General features: G+C 52.5%; 2 protein-coding genes and 1 pseudogene across 5 annotated transcripts; 1 reads left to right on the forward strand and 2 right to left on the reverse strand.

The window, feature by feature from the left end:
- Positions 1-459: 459 nt before the first annotated feature.
- On the reverse strand, positions 460-2,749 carry LOC133629137 (upstream-binding protein 1-like; annotated as a pseudogene).
- A 2,180-nt stretch (positions 2,750-4,929) lies between these two features.
- On the forward strand, positions 4,930-9,419 carry LOC133629139 (SH3 and cysteine-rich domain-containing protein 2-like). Of its 3 annotated transcripts, XM_062019805.1 has the most exons (7): positions 4,930-5,013; positions 5,375-5,558; positions 5,637-5,711; positions 6,159-6,256; positions 6,790-6,879; positions 8,641-8,759; positions 9,343-9,419. In XM_062019805.1, the coding sequence occupies exons 2-6, from the start codon at positions 5,375-5,377 to the stop codon at positions 8,740-8,742; spliced, it is 549 nt and encodes a 182-aa protein (XP_061875789.1). In that variant the 5' UTR covers positions 4,930-5,013; the 3' UTR covers positions 8,743-8,759; positions 9,343-9,419. The 3 variants fall into 3 exon arrangements, with proteins under 3 accessions (XP_061875789.1, XP_061875790.1, XP_061875791.1); XM_062019806.1 differs by lacking the exon at positions 6,790-6,879; XM_062019807.1 differs by lacking the exons at positions 8,641-8,759; positions 9,343-9,419 and adding an exon at positions 6,566-6,615 and having other exon boundaries at positions 6,790-6,864.
- LOC133629138 (large ribosomal subunit protein eL19) lies at positions 8,203-12,193 on the reverse strand. Of its 2 annotated transcripts, XM_062019803.1 has the most exons (6): positions 11,930-12,193; positions 11,462-11,568; positions 10,946-11,068; positions 9,815-9,935; positions 9,443-9,553; positions 8,203-8,387 (listed from the first exon to the last, which is right to left on the reverse strand). In XM_062019803.1, exons 1-6 carry the CDS (start codon positions 11,932-11,934, stop codon positions 8,264-8,266), a joined length of 591 nt encoding a protein of 196 aa, XP_061875787.1. In that variant the 5' UTR covers positions 11,935-12,193; the 3' UTR covers positions 8,203-8,263. The 2 variants fall into 2 exon arrangements, with proteins under 2 accessions (XP_061875787.1, XP_061875788.1); XM_062019804.1 differs by lacking the exons at positions 11,462-11,568; positions 11,930-12,193 and adding an exon at positions 11,357-11,420.
- Between the last annotated feature and the right edge of the window lie 11,580 nt (positions 12,194-23,773).

Below are 23,773 nucleotides of genomic sequence, written 5' to 3' on the forward strand. Positions count from 1 at the left end.
TTCTCCATCCCTGCACATCTCACTCTGACACTGGTGGGAGATCTCCCTTCTCAGGGGTGATGCAGCTCTAGGGGCCAGGTCCTACTGCAGCACCTACTGGTAGCCCTCTGGGCCGGATGCTGCCCAGAGATGTGGCTCAGATGGGGCCATCATCACTTGCCCACATCCCCTGGCCACCATGTTACCTTTGCCAACATCCACCATGAAGCATATCTCATCCAGAAGGTTCCTGATCATCTGTGGGACCATGGGGGTGAGGTGAAGGAGGCCAGGCTGCAGCTGCCTGTCCCATACCAGGGCCTGGACCCTTGTCCCACTACAGTGAGGGGCACCTGTAGGGGCTGAGGTTGAGGACCCCAAGGGGCTGGGATGGTTGCAGGGTCTGACACCACCCAGATGTCTCCCCTGGTCCTTACGAGGATGTCGCTGACAAGGATGTGGATGCCAGAAGATCCCTACAGGATCTGTCCTGCAGGCAACCCCAGCAGCTCGGCCAGCTTCCCAGCCAGCTCGTCCACCGTCAGTTCCTCCAGATGTAGCTCCTGGTACAGTCCTGGAACACAATGGGGGATGGGGTGATGAGCACAGATGCTCCACCTCCACACTGCATGCACCCACCTACCTACTGGAGCACCCGTCCTCTGTGCCCTTGGCCGCACTGTCAGGCTCCCACGACACGTAGAGGGTCAGTCGGGGCCATGGGCACCTGCGGAGAGGGGGAGGGTGGGGGCACAGGACCTGGACAGGCACTGCGGAGGCTCCTGGGGGTCCCTGGAAAGACATTGGAGCCCACCTGCCTGTCAGTGTGTGGCAGAGGCAGATGCCATCAGGGGCTCCACAGATCTGGATCAGGTCCCTGTGGGAGAGCTTCAGCAGATCAGCGCCTGCAGACAGTTAGGGGGGGCAGGGGGGGTGGCAGCCACAGGGATTGCCTCTGTCCCCCACCCCAAACTCAGCACTGCTCACAGCCTCACCCATGAAGTTGGCAAAGATGTGGGAGTAGGCAGAGCAGCAGCGATTGTGCAGCCACTGCTGCGTCTCCAGGGGGGATGCACAGGGGCTCAGCGCCTGCGGCAGCGGGAGCAGGGCCTCAGCTGGGGCATGATCTGAGTGGGCATGTTCTTGGCCCAGACAGCCTCTCCTGGGGGGCTACAGGGTTGCTGGAGTCTGTGCTGATGGCACCCTCACCTCGCCAGAATTCTCCGTGGGGCTCTCGGCAGCACAGGCGGGTGACGCAGCCTCTGTGGGGAGTGGGGGATGGGACTGAGGGACCCCAGCAGTGGGTGGGAGTCCAGAGGGGTCCCCCACTTACCTGTCAGGGCTCAGCAGCTTGAAGGAGGGAGGAGATGGCAGCCCCGGAGTGCCTGGGGGAGTATGGGGAGCATCCAGCACATCCAGCCATGGGACACACTGAGGATGGAGGGAGGGGGGTCAGGGGATGCAAGGTCCTGGAGGCCACCCGGCCCACAGGGGAGAGGGCCAGGGCTGAGTTGCACCCTCGACCAGGATGGTGTTCTCGTAGGACGGCTGGAATTTCCTTTCAGGCACCTGCTGCTTCTCTACCTTCTCTCAGTCTGTCTTCTGCTTCCCGTGGCTCCCTTAGGCTGTGCCAGGGGCAGTGAGGGTGGCCCAGGGACCGCTGCCATGGCAGCCAATGGGGATCCCAGGCCCTCACATTGTCAAGGCAGTTGGCAGAAGTGGAGGTGCTCAGGGGGGTCTCCCTTGCCCCCTGCCCCGAAGGATGTGGAAGGGAACACCTTTCTCCCCTCCATTCTTCTGCAGCATGAACTTGATGCTGATGCAGTGAACCCCAGCCCCTCTCAGCCCCACCCCCCCAGCCCCCTCAGCCCCTCTCCAAGCCTGGCTCCCACCTGCATGCAGACATCCACCTTGATGGGTCCCAGAGGAACTCCACTGTGTTGAGCAGCGTTGGGGTGGATTTGGGGATTGCCAGACAGCAGGATGTCTGTGGGTGGGGGGAGCACAGCACCCGCAGCCCCCCAGCAGCCCCCCACTCCGGACCCTGCCCGCCACTGGCACTGACCGATGTTGAGAATGCAGTCACTCCACCATCACTCCTCCAGCTGCTGCTGCTCCAAGTACCGCAGCTGCCAGAAAACCATCCGCACCAGGCTCTAGCACACAGGATCAGGCCCGGGCCACCAGCCATGGCTGTGGTCTGAGCCCATGGCCACGGACCCACGGAGAGACAGGGCTGCACTGGGGCTAGACCAGCACTTGAGGTGAGCTGGACTGGGGCTGCACTGGGGCTGAGCTGGGGACTGGACTGGGGACTGAGATGAGGCTGAGATGGGGTTGGACTGGGAATGAAGTGGAGCTGAACTGGGGCTAAAATGGAATTGAGCTGGGGCTGAACTGGGATTTAAGGTCCGAGCTGCTCCCCATGGCTTTGCCCCAAGATTTGGGGGTCTCCACTCCCCTCACCTTGAGTATCCTCTGTCCTTCCACGCCAGGCACCATCTGGGGGTTTCCCATCATCCGGGTCTCATACGACTGCCCTGTGCGGGGGGGGGAATGGGAGGGCAAAAATGAGTGCTGAGCACCATGGGAATGGGGAGTCTCACCTCCTCACGGGGTGCCCAATGCCCCCTAGCTCACCCTGGTTGAGGTAGGTGAGGGTCTCCTTGTGGTAGTGGAGGCAGGAGATGTGGGGGCACAGAGGATGTACTGTAAGGGGAGGCAGGAGGGCCTGCGAGGTGGAGATGCCATTGAGTTCCTCCTGCTTCATGTAGGGCAGTCCGGAGGGGGGGGGGCCCTGTGGGAAACAACCCACTCCCGGAGGGGAGACACTCAGCCGTGCCTCAGTTTCCCCAAGTGCTAGGGATAATTTAGGGTTAGGAGCAGGGGGAAGGAGGTATTTACCTGAGCACACCCAGAGCTGGAGATGGGGTACCCCAGGACTGAACCAGTAGTGGTCAGGTTGGCTGTGCCAGAAGAACATGGTGGGGGTTGTCCGGGGGGGAGGGGGAACGACACATCAGGTGACATCAGGGACAGATTGATGTGTGTGTCCCCTTTTATAAACACGGGGAGGGGAGAGGGAGAACGGCGTTGAGTCCAGTTCAGGGAGGGGAGTTGACGGTAAATAGTGGGAAGGGTGGTGTGTGTGTGTGTGTCCCCGTGTTTGTTGTTAATACAAAGTGGTGGGGGGACATGAGGGGAGGGGGGGAAAGGACACACGGGGCTGTTCACGGAGTCTCTCCGGCCGTCGAGGTCGGATCGGGGTGGCTGGTGACCACCCCGGGGTGGGCAAACGCCACGGTCCATCCAGTGAACAGCCCCGCGTGTCCCGCCCCCCCCTCAATCCCCTTGTCCCAGCCCAGCCAAGGACATCTATCCTGCCCACTCGCCTTGTGTCCCCCCCCCCCCAAAAAATCCGTTCCAGTGCGCCCTGTCCAAGGCTAGAAGCCAAGCTCGCCCTGTGCCAGCCCCGCGGCCCCCACTGCATTTTAATTCCCTCTCGTTTCACACAGGTTTGGTTCCTTTGGGGGAGGAAGAGGAGGATTTACTCCGGTAGGGCGCTGAGGAACCCCCCCTGGGTGTCACTGCGGGGGGAAGTAAAGGCTGTTAGTGTGAGGTGACAGGGTGACATATGAGTGCTGCCCTCGGGAGGGGAAAATGGAGTGTCAAAGGGGGGTGTCCGTGGATGTTGCTCCCCTCCCAGGGTGAAAATGGTGGTGGGGAGGGTGTTTATGGATGCTGCCCCTCCTCAGGAGGGAATGGGAGCGGCGTGGGCGCTCACCCCATTCAGGGATATCGGGGGAGTGGCGGAATGAGTGCTGCAGGGGATGATGTCCCTGGGTACTGTCCCATAAGTATCAAGGGGAGGGGGAATGTGTCCCTGGGTGCTGACCCTGCCAATAGCTGTCACTATGGGGATGCCCCCTGTAGTGGGTCTGGGATGGTAGTGATTTTCCACAGCAGCTCTTGCAGTGCTGTGCTTACTGTTGATATCAATATTATGACTACTGCTCACACAGCATCAGGGCTGTCCCTCCAGCATTCCTTCCCCCACCTTCACCAATAGCTGTGGGTGGGCATGATCTTGGGAGGGACCCATGGCCAGGACAGTTGCCCCAGGCTGACCAAGGAGATATTCCATACCATATGACGTCAGCTCAGTAATATAAACTGGGGGAGAGGAGCAGGAAGGGGAGGCAAGATTCATTTCTGGCCTTCCAAAAGCAACCGCTACGCGTACTGAAGCCCTGCTTCTCGGGAGGTGGCCGGACATCGCTGCTGATGGGAAGCAGAGAGTAACAGCTTTATCTGCTTTTGCTTTGCTTCCCGCGCGCGCGGCTTTGCTGTTTCTTTATTAAACTGCTTTTATCTCAACCCACGAGACTCCCATCTTATTTTTTCTCCCCTTCCCTGGCTTGCTGAGGAGGTGGGGGATAGAGCAGTGTGGTGGGCACCTGGCATCCAGCCTGATAATGGGGAGGACAAGCCCCGCCCCATGTCAGCTGACAGCCAATGAGCAGCCAAAGATTAGCATATCTCTCTATATCCCCCCCTCCCTCCCCTCCCTCCCTCCCCTCCCTCCCTCCCTCTCTCTCTCTCTCTCTCTCTCTCTCTCTCTCTCTCTCTCTCTCTCTCTCTCTCTCTCTCTCTCCTCTCTCTCTCTCTCTCTCTCTCTCTCTCTCTCTCTCTCTCTCTCCTCTCCCTCCTCTCTCTCTCTCTCTCCCTCTCCTCCCCTCCCTCCCTCCCTCCCTCCCTCCCTCCCTCCCTCCTCTCTCTCTCTCTCTCTCTCTCTCTCTCTCTCCCTCTCTCCCTCCCTCCCTCTCTCTTCCTCCCACGATGAGGAGGTGTCGGCGGTAGCTTGAGCGTGGCATTATCGTGACCGAGTCGCGGCGCTGTCGAGACAGCGGGGAGGGGGTGAGGGAGGAGGGGGGGGGCGTGGCGGGAGCATGACGGAGCCGCCCGGGCTGAAAGGAGTCGGCGGGGACCTCCGAGACCCCCGCCGCCGTCCCCGGCGCCGAGCACGGCAGCAAGGTACAGCTGGGGGGGGGGGGGGTGCGAGTGTGCAACGGGAGGGACGTGAGTGTGCACGGGGGGGGATGAATGTGCACCCTGTCTCCAGCTCTGGGATGTCGCTGGGGGAGGAGGGTTCAGCCCTGGAGCTACCCCAGCCCCCCTCGCCGGCCTCGCTGCCCTGGATTCCCGGTCAGGCTGGGGTGATGCAGCAGGGGAGGGGGCACTGGGAGGGGTCTCTGCCACCCCCGGGGGGGTTTCTACCACCCCTCAGGGGTTCCCCTGGTCCCCTCCCGGGGTTCCTGACAGTCGGAGGCGTCCCTGACAGCCCAGAAGGGTCCACTCCAGCCCCTCTCGAGGTCCCTGTCAATGACCTCGGCAGATGCAGCGGCTTGAAGCGGTCCCTGTCCCTCCGGACGCTGCTGTGGAGCAAGAGCGTGGCGAGCCTCTTCCCGTGGGCGGAGGCGGGGTGTGCAGGGCCCCGTTTCCCCCACAGACACACGGCTTCCAGCAGTACGTCTTCAAGAAGCATTGTCCCTGCGAGCTGTGCCGGCAGCTCATCGCAGGTGGGGGCTGCGGAGGGGTCCCCGGGGGCGAAGGGGGGGAAGGAGCTTCCCATGACAACTCCCCCCCGCTGCCTGCAGGGCCTGCGGTGCAAGGCCGGCGTGCATCTCTGGTGCTTGGAGGGGATTTCGCACCAGCAGTGCCCCGGAAAGACGGTACGTGCTGCGAGGAGGGAGACACAACACACACAGAGCCCTGCCAGCCCGCCCCCCAAACCCCTCGACACAGCCCTGACCCCTGGGGAGCTGCAGGCACCGGGATGTGCATGCCCACGGGCAGGTAGTGAACAGAGATGTCAGTGCATATGTAAGGACCGCCCCCTCCCCGCACACGGGGATCCCCGGCCCCAGGAGTGCACACAGCCCCAGCAACCTCCCAGCACCCCAGCTCTGCCTCCTCCCGGGGTGGTCTGGGTGCCCCTTTTTTCCCCAAACTCCCTGTTTTTCCCCCAGGCCACTGTTTTCTGACACAAATTCAGCTCCTCCCTCCTGCTGCCAGAGTCCTTCCCAGCCCCAGCTGCACTGCAGAGCCAGGGGTGCACCCGCCGTGGGGTGCAGACTGAGCTGGAGGGGCCCTGACACCCCCCTGTGTCCCCCCTACAGACCCTGACAAGAGTGTGGACTCGGTGTACGAGGCACTACAGTTCAGCACCTCCCTGGCACACGGCACCAGCCCCACAAAGCTGACCACTGGCATCCAGGTACTCCCCAGGACTGCAAAGAGTTGGGGGGCGCTGTGGTGGGAACATCCTCCCCAAGCCCTCCCTCTGCTCTAGGGTGAGACAGCAGCAGCTAGGAGAGTGAGGACACCCTGAGCAGCACGGGGAGCCTAAGTGATGGCAGTAAGGGGGTGGCTTTAGGGGGAAGGAGGGGACAGGGGGGCAGTGAAGTGGCACTGCAGTGAGTGGAGAGGGGGCTCAGTGGGGTGGGGGACACTGGACCCACACAGGCAGTGGAGGAGGAGGGAGAGTGACACATCCTCCTGGCTGCCCCATGTCTCCTCCCACCAGGCCTGGTGAGGGTGACACTGGTGGATGACTCCAACAAGGACTGATGGAAGGTCAGAGGGGTCTGGGAGAGGAGGGATCCACGCCGGGGTGGCCAGGAGCCCACGGGCCAGTGACCGCACAGCAGTGGCCTCGTGGCTTGCTGGAGCAGGGGCAGGGTCTCAGCCGCCCCCCAGCCATGCCGGGTGGGTGACCGCTTGGGCTTCTTCTCTGCCAACTTCGTGCAGCGCGTCCACCCCGGTGAGAGCATGTGGAGGAGCTGTCAGGCCATGCCGGGCAACAGGGAGCAGGGGCGGATCAGCCTCCGCCTGAACCAGGTACGGGCCGGAAGAGGGGACCCATCGCGTCCTGCCCCTCTGTCTGTTGGTCCAGGGCGTGGGCAAGACCTAGGGCCTTATCCAGGTGACCAGAAGGAGGAAGTGAGGCTGGTCCCCACCGAAGCACTGACCGAGATCTGAGGGGCAGTGCCGTGTGTCCCTCCCTAGCCCCTATCCCCGTGTCTCCACCTCTGGGAACCCCAGCCACGTGATACTTGGGTTATTTGACCCCCCTCCCCCAGCCTGAGCTGTCACAAGGCAGGGGGCAGAGGGGTACTCACGGATGGGATGGCTGCTCCCACCCCTCCCACAGCAGGTAGCACACAGTGGTGGGCATGCAGAGCCCCCTGTGTACACACCAAAGCCAGAGCTGTACCCACCTGTACCTGTTTGCCCACACAAGCAATAACCCCCTAGCGCCATGCCCAGGACCTCCCCAGCTCCACTATTAACCACCACCACAGTGCCACCAGGTCATTTCTCTGCTCTTTCAATGCACGGGGGCACATGCAGTTTGTGTCCCCTCCTGCTTATCTCAGTCCCGTCTCTGTGGAGTGGCACATGCCCCTTGCCATGGGCACTGGGCCTGGTTTTCCTAGGCCATGTGAGACAGCAGCAGTGTGGTCAAGGCCAGAGTGGGTGCGGGGGGGAAGGAATATCAGGGTGTTCGGGTAACATGTAGGGCCCTGGGGTGCAGACACACAATGTGTGGGCATAGCAGGCAACCAGCCCTGTACACAGGCAGTCCCACAACCTGTGTGATGAGGTGGGTCTCAGATGCATTTCCTGTGAGTGGGGAAATCCCCCTTCTCAGCTTATAAAGCCCCAAGGCTGGTGCTGGGTTGGGGCTGCCCTTGGGGTGGGGATGGCAATGCCCACTGTTGTGGGGTGGGGTAAGAAGCCCATAAGCCCATTGATTGCCCTCATGTCAGCTCCTTCCCTGCCAGAATTGTCTCAAGTTCCCCCCTGGGCTGGGGGTTTTAGGTACTGAAGAGGTCAAGGGCCTCAAAGTGACAAAGTGGGCCCCAGACCCAGTTTTGCACTCCCTCATCCCAAAGCTGAGCAGGGTAGCCCCTTGCTTGGGGAGGGGGGGCTGAAGGCAGCCACAGCAGAGGGGCAGCTGACAGGAATTATGCTCTGCCTTTGGCAGCAGCCCTAGGGCTGCCCAGGGCAGAACAAACCTGGTGTGGGCCGCACCACTGTGGGCTAGAGCTTGCCCACAGGCCAGGAACCACCTGCCTAATTTGCCTGCTTCCCAACAAGACCCAGCCTCAGTGCTTCCCTTGCCCTTTCAGAACTCCCCAGAGAGCAGGCACATACCAGTAGTCCCAGACATATTTTACTGAGCAACCACAGATGGAAAACAGGATGTACAGAAGACAGTTTACTTCTTGGTCTCCTCCTCCTTGGAGAGAGTCTTTATGATCTCCTCCTTCTTGGCTTGCAGCCGTTCCTCACGGCGCTTCCGAGCCTCCTTGGTCTTGGACCTGCGAGCTTCAGCCTGATCACTGAAAGCAGGGGTCAACGTATGGGGATGAGCCCCAACAGCCTCCAGAGAGCAACCACCCACCCCAGGTCACACCTCTGCAGGGTTAAACTGAAGATATTGTTTTATTGGATGTTTCTTGTGGGGTTGGTTTGTTTGTTTGTTTTAAAACAAAACAACACAGGATTTTGAAATCCCTTGGTTCTTGTGCCTCCTCATCTCCCCGTCAGTCATTTATCATCAGAGGGGCTGATCAATAATTTACCTGTTTCCAGCTCAGGCAGAATGCCATGCCCAGAGCTCAGCCAGGACAATGTATTTCAGCAACATGCCCAAGGGAGCCAAGGGCATCCTGGCTTGTATCAGAAATGGTGTGACCAGCAGGCCCAAGGCAGTGAGTATCCTCCTATACTGGGGTGCTGGTGAGGCTGCAGCTCAAGGGCTGTGTTCAGTGTTGGGCCCCTCACTGCCAGAGGGACACTGAGGGGCTGGAGTGTGGCCAGAGCCGGGCAGTGGAGCTGGATAAGGGGCTGGAGCACAAGTCTGATGGGGAGCAGCTGAGGGAATGGGAGTGTTCAGCCTGGAGAAGAGGAGGCTGAGGGGAGACAGGAGCACTCTGCAACTCCCTGACAGAAGGCTGTGGTGAGGTGTGGATTGGTCCCTTGTCCCAAGTAACAGGACAAGAGGAAACAGCCTAAAGTTGCCCCAGGGGAGGTTTAGATTGGAGCTGAGGAAGAACTTTTTCCCTGAGAGAGTTGTCAACCCCTGTTCCCAGGCTGCCCAGGGAGGTGGGGGAGTCCCCATCCCTGGAGCTATTGCAGAGCTGAGGTGCTGAGGGCCATGGGTTAGTGGTGGGCTGGGCACTGTGAGGGCAGGGGATGGACTCCACGAGCTTAAAGGGTTTTTCCGACCAAATGATTCTGTGATTTTTCTGCCTCACACCAGCCCTACCCAGTTTTGATATTTTCTCTCCCCAGTGCAGAGCCACCACCACCAGCCAGCTGCTGGAACAACCCGCCTGCAGAGTTTCCTACAGAGAATCCACAATCCAGAGCTTTAAAGCCAGGCAGCACTTACGCCAAGAGCTTCTTGCGAGCCTTATCTGCCTTCAGCTTGTGGATGTGCTCCATCAGGATCCGCTTGTTCTTGAAGACGTTCCCCTTGACCTTCAGGTACAAGCTGTGATACCTAATGGAGCAGAACAGGCTGTAAACACGAGGCTGCCTAGGGTGACTGACACACTGTGGAGTCCCAAGGCCTCCTGCAGCCCTCCTGGCACAGAACAGAGGCGTGGGGAGGCTCTCTGAGGGTTTGTCTGGAGAACTGGATGACCCCGGAACAGATTTGGGATGCCAACATTCCCCAGATTTATTTTCATCCCAGAAGCTGCATGCAGCAAGGAGAGTGCAGACAAGCAGCCCAAAGGTGGACTGGGCAGAGTGGGCTTACATATGGCGGTCGATCTTCTTGGACTCCCTGTATCTGCGGAGCAGCCGCCGCAGGATCCGCATCCTCCTCATCCAGGTCACCTTCTCAGGCATACGGGCGTTGGCCGTGCCCTTTCTCTTACCTAAAGAGGGACAATGAGGTGAGGGCAAGGCCAAATTTCTCAAACTTGAACACCACCTTTTTACTGATCAAGTCCCCAAATGGTGGAGATTGGAAGGGCCCTCCAGAGCTCCTCCAGCCCAACTCCCTACTAAAGCAGGCTCCCCTCAATCAGGGGGCACAGGAATGTGTCCAGGTGGGTTTGGAAACCTTCTGAGAAGGAGCCTCCACACCCTCCCTGGGCAGCTTGTGCCAGGGTCCCTCATCTCAGCACCAAACAAGTTTGCCCTTGTATTTAAGTGGAACTTTGTGTGTTCCAGTTTGTGCCCGTTACCCCTTGTCCTGTCACTGGCCGCCACAGAACAACCACTGGCCCCATCCTCCTGACATCCACCCTTTAAGTACTTGTGTTAACAGGGTCCCCCCTCAACCTTCTCCAGACTAAACAGCCCCAGGTCCCACAGCCTTTCCTCATAAGGAAGATGCTCCAGTCCACTGATCATCTTGGTGGCCCTGTGCTGGACTCCAGCAGTTCTCTGTCCCTCTTGAGCTGAGGAGCCCAGAACTGGACACAGTACTCCAGATGAGGCCTCACTAGGGCAGAGTAGAGGGGGAGAAGAACCTCCCTCGACCTGCTGGCCACACTCTTCTTGATGCATCCCAAGATGCCATTGGCCTTCTTGGCCACAAGGGCACGTTGCTGGCTCACGGTTAGTTTATCAACCAGCACTCCCAAGTCTCTCTCTGCAGAGCTGCTCTCCAGCAGTTCAACCCCCAGCCTGTACTGGTGCATGGGGTTGTTCCTCCCCAGGTGCAGGACTCTGCACTTGTTCTTGGTGAACCTCATGAGGTTCCTCTCTGCCCAACTCTCAGCTTGTCCAGACCTCACTGGAAATTGTTCTCTTTACTTCAAGGACAGGACTGACATACAAACTGCCTTTTTAGGCCCTGCCATAAGACTCCTGGAGATCAATCTAAACTTGTAGGTTGCCCATGAGCCACAGAAGAGCTGTTTGTGGAGGGATCACTTACCAATGCCCATGTGCCTGCCCTTTCGGCGGGCCAAGGTGTTCTTCCTGCATCGTGCACGGGAGTGAACAGTCACAGGTTTGCGGATGATCAGACCATCTTTAATCAACTTCCTGATCTGCTGACCTGTGGGAAGAAATTCCACGTTCAACATCTTCAAAAACTCTTTTGAGTTCAACAACTCTGCAAGAGCAAACTCCCATCTGGCTTGTACAAAAAGGACCCGACCCTCTCCCAAACCCTTCATGCTGAGAGAGTGTCTCCTTTCCTTTCCCCTCCCATTTCTCCCTCATTTTCTCCGAGGGTCCCCACAAACTGAACCCGCTACTGAGAACTTGCCAGGCACATCAGTACATCCAGAACCTTATTTCCACTCTAAAGTGCAAAAAGGGTAGCTCAACGCCAAAATTTTACCTAAGGCAGCCTCATTGCTACCGAGTTTAGTCGAAAAGCCTCTCCCCATACCCCTCAACGCATCCCTGTCCCTTGGGGCTCTGTCTGTAGAAGCCGATAACTCACGGGAGTTGGCATTGGCAATTTCATTGGTCTCGTTGGGATCCAGCCAAACCTTCTTTTTGCCGCAGCGCAGGACGCTGGAGGCCAGCCTCTTCTGCAGCCGGAGCATACTGCGGAGAAACCCCCACCCCACAGCTCAGTGCCCTGCCCGCTCCCGCACGGTGACTGGGCGGCGGCTGGAGGCTCGGGCCAGCTCCCACCGCGTCTGCAAGGCATAAGATAAGGAAGGGCGAGCAGCCAAAGGCCCAGCTTAGGCCTCCCTTCAGCCGCCATTGTGGCCCAACCGCCATCTTCTCCCCTCAACTGGTAGGCCACAGCCGCCTCGCAGGACCCAGGGCAGCCTCACAAGAGTCATCCCCCCACTAACGCAGATGGGAACCTTCCCCCTATCATTAAGACTCCCTCGCCGGGCACCCCCGCTCACTAAGAGCAGACCCAGGCTCAAAGACACGACAAAACATAACCCCTCACCTCATGGCGGCGACCGGACTGAGAGGAAAAGGCAGCGGGTCCAGCCGCACCCACCGCCAGTGCCGTGGGGGGGAGGGGGGCGGCGCGTACCACTCCGCTCCCTCCCCGCTCCGTCCCCGCGGCTTCAGGGCGGCTCGAACTGCGGCTCGAAAAGAGCCGGGATGCTATTGCAAGTGAGGAAGGAGGGGTAGGAAGCCGCGATCCACGCAGGACGTGGGGATAAAGACGAGGTTCACTCTTGGCTTTCCCCCCTTCCCCCGCCGCGGGGTGGTACAGCCCACGGCTGCTGCGGCGGAGGGGCAGAGTCGGGCGGCTCGGCGCATGCGCGGTGGAGGTGCGGGGGAACTGGGAGGGAATAGGGAGGTTTGGAGTAAAATGGGGTGAACTGGGCCGGGGGGCGTTTAGGTGGGTTGAGAGGTCAGGAAATATCCCCTCCCCTCGCGGCGAGGCCTGCGGGAGGTTGTCTGTAAGGTTCCGTGTTGGACCTGAGGAACCCCGGGTTGTCCCTCCTCACTCCCTGCTGCCCTGGCAGCTGCAGCTTGGGAAGTTTCATGTTTAGGAACTGCTTTCCATAGCAAGAAATGGGCTCTCCGTTTCCCCAGTGTAGGTCTGTGGTTGTTTCTGGTTTCCCATTGACTTGCGGAATCAAACTCTATAACTCAAAGAGTTATAAAGAAGGTATGTTTATTCGGCGCCGGGCGCACGGGGGATCGCTCCACCACAAACGTGCGCACCCGACTCGGCAACTTGCTTGGCTTATATTTGTTACAAAGTTACAAAATCATATAATGAGATTGTCCGCCTAGACAAAGACACAACCTGTCCCGATTTTCACATGTAAATTAGGTCTTTTCTTCCTTTTATTTGCGTGATGTCTCCCGGTGATGGCTGGTGATGGTCTTTGGGGCCTTGGGAGATAAAGGCTGATAAGTCCTGAGGCTTCCTCACCCCTGATCTTCAGATATCACTTGTCCCCTCGCAGAACCGGTTTCTGTCCTCAAGGAAGTTGGAGGACCCCGGAGGTATTGTGTGAGGAGATAAGCGTGACCTTTTACAGCTTGTGTGAATTTTGTCCTGTCTGAGAAATAAGCTTTATACTATTGCGATAAGTTAGTATAACGTTTATTAGCACATGTTAGTATAAAGCTCTACATCAATCCCCCCTTTTTCTATAAAATTAGTAAATTCTTTTACTATTGATACAGTGATTCCTTATTAAGGATTTTACTAAAGTACTTATTTGAATCAGGCTTGTCTTAGCTGGTGTTCTTTCCACTTAAGAGCATGCATCTCCGGTGCTGACAACAAAAGAAACATCTGATACAGATGACAAATAGCACAATGATAACAATTATCAGACTTATTACCACAAAAGTTCTTTCAACCCAGCCAAGTTAGGTAACCATGAAGTTAATTTACTTCATAACTCTTGTCACTTCTCACGCTTTTGCTGTTCTTGTGGGAAATGCCTTTGGCCAACCTGAAAAGGTGTCAGTTAGCACTAACAGGTCCCTTCTCTCTGCCAATTTGACCTATCTCTGGTTTAGGAACGTTCTTTGGATTAGTTTGGAGGCAAAGATCACATTGGCTAGTTACTTGTTTTACAGTACTATATAAATTCCTGGCTATAATTTGCCTGATTAGATGTCTGTGCAGAGCCTCTGCCTCCCCAGTGTTCCTTTTTGTTCTTCGCTCACTAAAGACCATACTAATTTTCCTTGTGGGGTAACAGCCCACAATCCTTCCTCATTATATGTGCCCTCTAGATCTGTGATCAATTTCTTATCCTTTTTAGTATAATTAGGCTTACCTTCCAGGGAGATTTGTCCATCTGGAATCAAGGCTCCCTTAAACCTTACCTCTCCTTTTGCAGCCTGTTTTGCCTCTCTGTCCGCCAGCTCATTTCCTCTTTCCAACTCCGAGCTTACTTTTTGGTGCGCCCTCATGCATAATAGCCACTTTCTCAGGGAGTTGTATGGCATCAAGTCCATCTGTAAACCAGCTTTCCATATTGTCCGGAGGGGTCTCCTTCAGGTCCAGGTGACTTGAATATACTGCTTCGGTGGTCTCTAAGCAATCGTGCTGCACTGATTCTCCTGAGTTTCTGCTAAGAAATGAAGCTGGACTGATAATGTTAGTGACCACAATTTCCACATCATCCTGTTCCACTATTATGGCTTGATATTTTAGGAATCTTTTAGGGAGAGAGAGAGAGCAAGTGTCACCCTTTTGCTTCTAAAACTGCCGATACCGTGTGAGACACCAGCACTGTCGTCTTCCAGCCCAGAGTAAATTTCTGGGCTTCTTGAATGTTTATTACAATGGCTGCAACTGCCCCAAACATTCAGGCCAGCCTTTTGCTGCTGCATCCAGCTGTTTGGAAAAATAAGCAACTGCCCAACGATATGGGCCCAAATCCTGGGCTTTCGTGTGAGAAGAAAAAAATGGTTTACTCACATCTGGAAGTCCTAAGGCTGGGGCAGACATCAGAGCCTTCTTTAGCTGATTAAAGGTCCGTACAGCTTCTTTAGTCCATTGTAGAGATTTTTGCTCGTCCAGGTTAGACAGGCATCCTTTGTTTTGGTAGCGATCAATATATCATCCACATACTGCAGGAGTTTCCCTTCTTCAGATGGGGCTTCCCATGATTCGAGATCTTTGGCTAGCTGGTTGCCAAATATGGTGGGACTATTTTTGAATCCTTGAGGCAGCACCGTCCAAGTAAGCTGAGTTTTACGCCCACTTTTAGGGCTTTCCCATTCGAACGCAAATACTTTCTCGCTGGCTTCATGGAGAGGGAGGCAAAAGAAGGCATCCTTTAAATCTAAAACAGTAAACCAAGTTAAGTCAGGTGTTAGCATAGTTAACAGGGTGTAAAAGTTTGCTACCTCGGGGTAGAGGTCCTCAGTTATTCTATTGACTGTCCGCAAACCTTGGACTATCCGATAAGACCCATGCAGCTTGCGGACTGGTAATATGGGAGTGTTAAAGCTGGACTCACACTCTCTTAAAAGTCCTAACTGTAAGAATTTTTCTATTATTGGTTTAATTCCCTCCCTGTCCTCCCTCCTCAAGGGATACTGTTTAGTCCTTACCGGCTGTTGTCCTTTAAGTTTTACCTCCACTGGTTGGGCATTCTTTGCCCTTCTGGGTACATCTGTGGCCCATACTCCTGGATGTACTTGGTTCATGATGTCTTCGTTAATGTTTCCTTCTGTATCGATATCAGTTAGTAACAGGCTCATAATTTGTATATAATTTTGATCATTCACCTCCAAGCTAATGTGATCATTTTCAAATTTAATCGTGGCTTGCAACTGCTCCAGTAAATCTCTTCCCAAAAGGGCTTTTGGGGCATTGGGCATATACAAAAACCTGTGAATTTTACTTGCTTTCCCCAATTTGTACTTTAAGGACTCAAAAGTATGACTTTTCACATTGACCAGTGGCTCCCATCACCATAACATAATCATTACTTTGCGGTAACAGTTTAAGGCCAAAACATTTAAGACCGAAAATGTCGCCCCTGTATCTATTAGAAATTCTACTTGTTTTTCATTTTTCCCCAGCTTTAGTGTAACCAGCGGATTCATAGCAAGTCTTATTCTATCTAGAAATTCTGAAGGGGTTTCAGAAGGGCCTTGTCTTATGGCATATAACATTGACCAATTTTCCAACCCATATTTTATCCACTGTTGATATTGTTGCAACTGCTGATAATCGTCATGATCATTTGGATCCCACCCTGGGTCTGTCAAAGGTATACGCTGATCAACTGTCTGTCCCACCAGTGTCCCTCCTGTAATTTGTGCCTGTACTTGTGTTTTTGCAGTTTTCAGTACCAACAGCCTTTCTGTTTCGGTTAGTGCATCCAACATAGCATCTATGTCTCCCCAGTCTCGATCTAAAGTTTTAAGAATCATATCAAACCTTTTAGCAATGCCTATAGGGTCCTCTCGGTAATCTCTTACTGTTTCCTTTCAAGAATCTAAGTCATTAGTGGTAAAGGGAACCTTTATTTTTGCAGGCCCCATTGGGCTCATCGCCTGTCTCAGCGGAGCTTGAATTATTGGACCCACTTTACTCCGAGTCCTTGATGTAATGGGGCTGAAACCAGGGTCCTGTGGCTCATTTTTCACTGTTCCTTTGTCTGGTATCGGTGGTGTTTCCATATTTATAGCCCTATCAGATCCTACAGAAGGGCTAGGACCCATCCCAGGGCCAGGTAAAGTTCGTGTGTCATTCATATTTATATTCACTGTGGGGAGAGGGCCCTGACTGCCAGTAGGCATGCCCATATGCCCTGTCCCTTGAGGACCCATCCCAGGGCCAGGTAAAGTTCCTGTGTCATTCATATTTATATTCATTGTGGGGAGAGGGCCCTGACTGCCAGTAGGCACGCCCATATTCACTGTCCCCTGAGGACCCATATATTCCATTCTCATTTTCTCTTTTATTACTTCTGTCCCCCTTTCATTAGGAGGGGGCATGGAGAAAAGCCTTCTAGGCTTTCTAAATCATTTGCCTGATACACCTTATCTCTATTGGTGCAGCGTTGTCCAACACTATAGGACGAACAGCACCTTTTTAGTCTTCCCCTGTTTTCTTGTTCTAGGGCCAGTACCAGGGGATCTTGGGGAGGAGTTAGCCCACAAGCCTGCTGCCACTCTGGGTAATTTCTCAGAGTGAAAAACATATCTACATAAGAAGCCTCATCCCATTTTCCTTCCCTCCTTAAAAACAACATTAACTGTAGGAGGGTATTATAATTCAGAGTTCCATTTTGAGACCGCTTCTCCCCATCGTCTAGTTTATAGAGCGGCCACCATTGGTTGCAGTATTTTATAAGTGTTTTTTTTACTTTCTGTACCCCTAGTCCCCACAAGATCTTTCCAATGTGCCAATATGCATCCTAATGGACTTTTCTCGGCTCTCATACTCTGAGAGTTTCCCATTATTTTTCTATATTCTCAAATTACCCTTTGTAACTGTTTCTCCGAAATGTTTCTCAAAATAGGTAATTCCAACCCCCAACCACAAAACACGGTTGTAATCTCAGCTATGTGTTCTTCATACTCTGGACACAAGCACCAATGCTTATCGTAGTCACCACCCCTTCCGACGCTATTAGTTATATTTTCTAGCAAAAAGTACGCTTCAGTTTTACCCACCCAGTATGTTCCAAAAGGGGCGTTTCAAACAGGGAATTTCTAATGGGGGCAGTGGATGGAGTTCTTGCTTCTCCGCTGTATAACTTACATACAAAAGTTAAGTATATTCCCTGATATTTATATACTCCGGATCCTCCCGTTTGGGGCGGGATCCTCTCCCCACCCTGCCCAGGGCACTAAAAAGTTTTCGTTAATGCATTAACACCGGGGAGATGAAACCACCAGCAAACTCGTTCACGTTCCTTATCTTCTACCTTGATAGTGTAAAACAGTACTATTAAAATATTTCTTGGCTCCCTTAGTTCACATAAAACATATGTAGACAAGTTAACAAACACTACAATTACTTGACACGCTTCATCCGTCTCCGGCCGGTCTCCTCGCGGAGATACGGAACCGCGGATAAGGACTCCACACTCGCTTCGCAGTCAGACTGCGTCTCATTCATTTAACACTCAATGCACACACATCACAACTTTACAATATCCGTTTATCTTAAATACAAATAAGCCCGGGTACTTCCAACGCCACAATACTATTATTATTATACCAGTTGTTATCCCTTCTGCAGCTGCAAACTAAAACCAAGATGTCATGCGAATTCGCCCTGTAACCATATGAATCTCGACTGGGGCCTCTGAGTTACAAATACCAAGTAACCCCCCCCCTCAATGTCGGCTGGGGCCTCTGAGTTACAAATACCAAGTAACCCCCCCCCCCCAATGTCGGCTGGGGCCTCTGAGTTACAAATACCAAGTAACCCCCCCCTAATGTCGGCTGGGGCCTCTGAGTTACAAATACCAAGTAACCCCCCCCCAATGCCAGTTGGGGCCTCTGAGTTACGAAAACCAAGTAACCCCCCCCCAATGCCAGTTGGGGCCTCTGAGTTACGAAAACCAGGTAACCCTCCCCCAATACCAGTTGGGGCCTCTGAGTTACAAAAAACAGGTAACCCCCCCCCAATACCAGTTGGGGCCTCTGAGTTACAAAAACCAGGTAACCCCCCCCCAATGCCGACTGGGGCCTCTGAGTTACGAAAACCAGGTAACCCCCCCCCCAATGCCGAGATTCTTCCCAACTTACGCGTACATGGGGACTCTGTCGTGCGCCAGACGTCTCTGCGCGACTTACCGATCGCCCCGACCGCGGTCCCTTTCCCTCTTTCACATACCTTGTCCGCAGGATAGATGGTCGTTGTCTGCTCCTGCAGTGAGCGGCTGAGAGCGGAGTTCCTCCGAAGAAAAAGACTCGGGCCGCGGCTAGGACGTCCGTTCCTCAGTCGCTCCTGCAGCCGAGCAGAGCGCGTCCCATCTGGGGTGCCAAAATGACTTGCGGAATCAAACTCTATAACTCAAAGAGTTATAAAGAAGGTATGTTTATTCGGCGCCGGGCGCACGGGGGATCGCTCCACCACAAATGTGCGCACCCGACTCGGCAACTTGCTTGGCTTATATTTGTTACAAAGTTACAAAATCATATAATGAGATTGTCCGCCTAGACAAAGACACAACCTGTCCCGATTTTCACATGTAAATTAGGTCTTTTCTTCCTTTTATTTGCGTGATGTCTCCCGGTGATGGCTGGTGATGGTCTTTGGGGCCTTGGGAGATAAAGGCTGATAAGTCCTGAGGCTTCCTCACCCCTGATCTTCAGATATCACTTGTCCCCTCGCAGAACCGGTTTCTGTCCTCAAGGAAGTTGGAGGACCCCGGAGGTATTGTGTGAGGAGATAAGCGTGACCTTTTACAGCTTGTGTGAATTTTGTCCTGTCTGAGAAATAAGCTTTATACTATTGCGATAAGTTAGTATAACGTTTATTAGCACATGTTAGTATAAAGCTCTACATCACCATGAAGTCACCTTAAAAAAAGTTCTTCCCTTTAGGAAGAACTGTTTCCCTGAGAGGGTTGTCCCAGGCTGCCCAGGGAGGTGAGGGAGTCCCCAGCCCTGGAGTTATTGCAAACCCGTGGAGCTGAGGTGCTGAGGGTCATGGGTTAGTGGTGGGCTGGGAAGTGGGCTCCATGAGTTTAAAGGTATTTTCCAACCCAACCAATTCTGTGATTCTCTGATCCCTTTCTGTGAAATGTGTTCACCTGATTCGTGTCAATGTGCCTTGTATAACCGCAGGCTTAAGATGTATATAGTTCCCATCTTTTTGCAAGGCGCCCATTTTTTTTTTTCTTTTTCTCCGGCGGTTAGCGGCGGTTGCTTAAACCGGTTTTGTTGCTGGTCGCGTGATGCTGGGCAGAGGCAACCTGTCTGTCAGCATGACTCAGCACGGTTTGGTTCTATTGGGCGCATGCCTAGGACATAGCTATGAATATGTATTAGCCTAAGAAATAAAAACCGAAACCGGGAGCTGTGCGGGTGTGCGTCTTGGTTGAGCAGAGATTCCCGGCGCACCCAGCGCTGTTTGCTTGCCTTTATTAATTTAATAAATTGTAAACTTTACTTGGAATCCTGTTTGGGACTAAATAATTTATCACACTTTCCCTCCTTCCTTTCAACTGGAGAAGGTTGTGAGTGGCTGGAGAGTGAAAGCCCCTGAAGGCTCCTTGATAAATACCCCAGACAAGCTGCAAATGATTCCTTTTGAATCTGGTGGTGGTACAGTCAACATATGGCGAGAAAAGAGAAGCCAATGGCAACAAATTTTTGGTTCATTTTGAGAAAAAAACACAGATAAACACAGGCTTTTGCTGTTTAAAACCTGACTCATTATTTTGATAAAGCAAATGGTAAAATCTGGAGGTTTCTGAGGTGGGAGAGTTGCTGGGATTCAATTACTGGCCTGAGTAGTCTGTAGGTTAGGAAGATTTTCATGTTGAGCATCATGATGTTATGGATGAAAAAGCTGTCACATCCGTTTTCTTCTATAAAGAAATTTATTAATCAAAGTTTAACACAAAATAAAGACGTTTAGCAAGCGGCAAATGAGCAAAACAGCGCTGGGTGACCGGGGAAACACAGTAGTTCCGCCACGGCACACTTTGGCCTTCTATTACCCGCCTTATATAGGATCTCAGTGCTGTCCATACGCCTGAACATAGTCCATGATTGGGTTCCGAAATGTCCAGCTTTTACGTCGGGGGTCTCAATTGGTCATCTTTAAGGATTCAAAGTCCTTATTTCCTCTTCATTTGCAGTAGATCGGATGTCCAGATATACCTAATTTGGGTATTGCTGGTGATACAGCAAGTTTAGGGCGGCTGATGCAACCTTAGCCGACGAGTGTCATCATCCACCGTAAACCCGTCGATCCAGAATGGTACCAGCACTTCTGTTCTCCCCTGATTAGTTATTTTCAAGCACTATCACTGTGTCCCCATAGTCAATTCCCATCGCCCACCCCTTGGTATCTATAAGAGACAAACACTGGGAACTGACCACCCGAACACATATTTCTATTAAACACTCCATATTAAAATTATCACACACGTTATATTATTATAATCGACACCCGCTTTATACTATATTTATTATGATCAATACACACTCTATATTATTTATTACAGTCCCCCCCTTTTCTTTTAGGGTCAAATCTATGATTTACTCTCTTTGTATTGATCAATTAGACTGGTGTACTCTAATAACGGTATTGAACCTTCCCTATCCATGGACTGTAGTACCATAATACACACCTTCTTTACTTGTTCCACTATAATTCCTACGATTCTGTTAAAAATACACGGTCCGATGGGTAGGGCCAATAATAGTAGTATCAGAGGTCCCGCTATTAATAAATCGTCCACATATTGCAGTAGCACAGTTCCCGAGACTGATTCAAAGTCCTGTAATATTTGTCCTAAAGCTTGCCCAAATAGGGTCGGGGATTCAGTAAACCCCTGCGGTAAGACTGTCCACCTAAATTGTTGTTTCCGAGAAGTTTCGGGATTTTCCCATTCAAATGCAAAATAATCTCGACATTCCCTTTTTAGAGGGCATGCCCAAAAGGCATCTTTTAAATTGATTACACTATACCACGTCAGGCTAGGATCCAGTTTACTTAATAAATTATATGGATTTGCCACGACGGGAAACCGAGTTACTGTTCGTTTATTTACTTCACGGAGGTCTTGTACCAAACGGTATGACCCATCTGGTTTCTTGACAGGTAAAATGGGAGTATTGTGGGGTGACATGCAGGGTTCTAGTAATCCCTGCTTTAATAATCTATCTATAACTGGTTGTAACCCCTTTCTTCCTTCTTGTGAAATAGGGTATTGTTTAACCTGGTTCGGTACTTCCGGATTCAATATAGTTACTTCGATAGGAGGAATATCTAGTCAGCCAACCGAGTCTGGAGTATACCATACTTCGGGGTTAATTTTGGCCTCATCTTCGGTCGTGAGAGAGTACAATTTTACGTGTATTCTCTTATCTCTTACTTCTAAATTTATTCCTAATTCAATTATTAAATCTCTTCCTAATAGGTTATATTCTGCCTCGGGTAATAACAAAAAGGATCCAATCCCCATTCGAGACGGAGATTCTATTTCCACTTCTTGGACTACGGGTACCAAAAAGGGTTCTCCCTTTGCTCCCAATACCCGCACCTTTTCTGATGAAATACTACACCCTAGGGGTACGTTTTGTAAGGTAGACCTTTCGGCTCCTGAATCTATCAAGAACTCGACTTCCTGTCGCTGGGGACCCAATTTTAACTTTATCAAGGGCTCAGTGTTGTTAGTCGTCCCCAGCAAATAGAGCCCCTGACATCCCTATTCTTCTTGATACATCTTCTCGTCTTCCATCTTCTTTCTACAGTTTCTCCGTATGTGCCCCTTTTTCCCACAATAAAAGCATTCTATATCCTTTCACCCTGTTTTCTCCTTCTGGTCCCTTCGGGAGGGCGATTGATTATTTCGGGACCTATCCTTAGACGGATGTCCACCTCCTTTCCCTTGAACCGCCATTGCCAAAACCCTAGCTTGCCTTTTTTCAGCTTCTTCTTCCCTTCGTACATATACTTTCTGGGCTTCTCTTAATAATTCGTCCATACCCCTATCCTGCCAATCTTCCAATTTTTCTAATTTCTTTCGAATATCCGGCCAGGATTTTGCCACAAACTGAGTTTTTAAAAGTACCTGACCGGCTGGAGTTCCCGGGTCTATCCCCGAGTACAGCTGTAGGTATTTCCTTAGTCTTTCCAACCAATCTGTGGGTATCTCATCTTTCTTTTGTCTTTCACTCATTACTTTATTAATATTCTGTCCTCTAGGGACGGCCTCCTTTATTCCTTGTACTATAATGGTTCTGAGATCTCCCATATGGCCCCGGTGTTCAGCGTTTTGATTATCCCAATTAGGGCACTGTTGAGACCATTTAATATCTGCACCGGGTCCTTGTTGATGTTGTTGGTCCCATATTCTCATTCCTGCCCTCCGAATCATTTCTCGTTCCTCTGCCGTAAATAAAATTCCCAGGATCGCTTGTAGTTCATCCCAGGTATACAGATTGGGTCTCAAAAACTGGTCCACCCTTTCGGAGACTACCAAAGGATCGTCCAACAAGTTCCCCATTTCTCTTTTAAAGTCTCTCACATCCCCCGAGGCTAGAGGCACTGATACAAATCCCACCCCAGGATGTGGGCCTCCCATGGCTACTTCCCGTAAGGGGTAGAGATCTGCCTCTGGGTGGTCTTGGGCTCGTATCTCCTCTGGGACTAATCTTTGTTTTCTTGTTTGACTTCTTGTAATCCGCCTAAACCCTTTCGAGGGGTCTGGGGGATTCCTATTTTCTTTTTCTTCTTGTTCCGACTTCGACTCCGAGTCTGGATCTGTTAGAATTCGGGGAGCCATTGGCGGAGGGGATATTAATTCCATGTCTCCTACCATAGAGGTATTATAAGGGGGCGGAGTTGGAGGCTCCTCTGGATCCCTTCTTTTTTTCTGTTGTGGGTTTTCGTTGTTTAACAAGAAAACTCCACTTGTAGGTAACCAACATAGGGCATAATCGCTCTCCTCCTGACTAAAAGGTTCTTTATCATTAATATATAAATTCAGGGTTTGACAGATCCAAGGTTCAAATGAGCCATATATTGGCCAGTATACATGGTCCGGTCTTATTTCTTTATTTCCCCAGACCTTCATGCAATAATTTATCATTTTCTTTTTGTTTTTGTCTCGTGTACTTGGTGTGTTTTTCCAATTCCTGAGCATGAAGCCCAGGGGAGAATCTCGGGGTATATGTTGATTTTCATGGGCAATATCTATAGTTTCAACCTTTAGCTCTATTTCGGAGCTTTCCTGGGGCCTCTCTGTGGGTCCCTCCCCTATGGAATCAGAAGGCTTGCTCTTCTTCTGTCCCATCTTCCAGAGTGTTTATCTACACTCACACACACTCTCACACCCTCTTTTTGTGGCTTGCTCCCTCACGGGCTATGAGAAACGCACTATTCAGAGGTCCCGCCCTCACCTTACAGTGGGATCCACACTCACTTCGCTTCCTCTTCTACGGAGGGCGTCTCACTTGCAACACTTCTGGGAAACCCACCCCAACCGAACGGAATGCCGCTCAATACTTACCCTCTCCCTGGGGTCTTCGCTCGGTTCTTCGTGCACAAAGGGTTATGGGGTAGACTTTGCTCAATTACTGGAATTTAGGGTTCAGTATCCGCGGACTTCAAAGGGATCCCAATCCACTCTGGGTCGTCTTAACAGTAGACGAGGCG

This window comes from Colius striatus, unplaced genomic scaffold (genome assembly GCF_028858725.1).
Source record: "Colius striatus isolate bColStr4 unplaced genomic scaffold, bColStr4.1.hap1 scaffold_182, whole genome shotgun sequence".
NCBI classification, from domain to species: domain Eukaryota; kingdom Metazoa; phylum Chordata; class Aves; order Coliiformes; family Coliidae; genus Colius; species Colius striatus.

Bases quoted from the DNA above. Each gene is read 5' to 3' on its own strand.
- LOC133629139 (XM_062019805.1), top strand. From the start codon at position 5,375: ATGCAGCGGCTTGAAGCGGTCCCTGTCCCTCCGGACGCTGCTGTGGAG. The intron at 5,712-6,158 runs GTACGTGCTGCG...TCCCCCCTACAG, and splicing joins AGCAGTGCCCCGGAAAGACG to ACCCTGACAAGAGTGTGGAC. The intron at 6,257-6,789 runs GTACTCCCCAGG...AACTTCGTGCAG, and splicing joins AGCTGACCACTGGCATCCAG to CGCGTCCACCCCGGTGAGAG.
- LOC133629138 (XM_062019803.1), bottom strand. The intron at 9,936-10,945 runs GTAAGTGATCCC...GTCCCTCTTTAG, and splicing joins GGGCAGGCACATGGGCATTG to GTAAGAGAAAGGGCACGGCC. The intron at 9,554-9,814 runs GTAAGCCCACTC...CTGCTCCATTAG, and splicing joins AAGAAGATCGACCGCCATAT to GTATCACAGCTTGTACCTGA.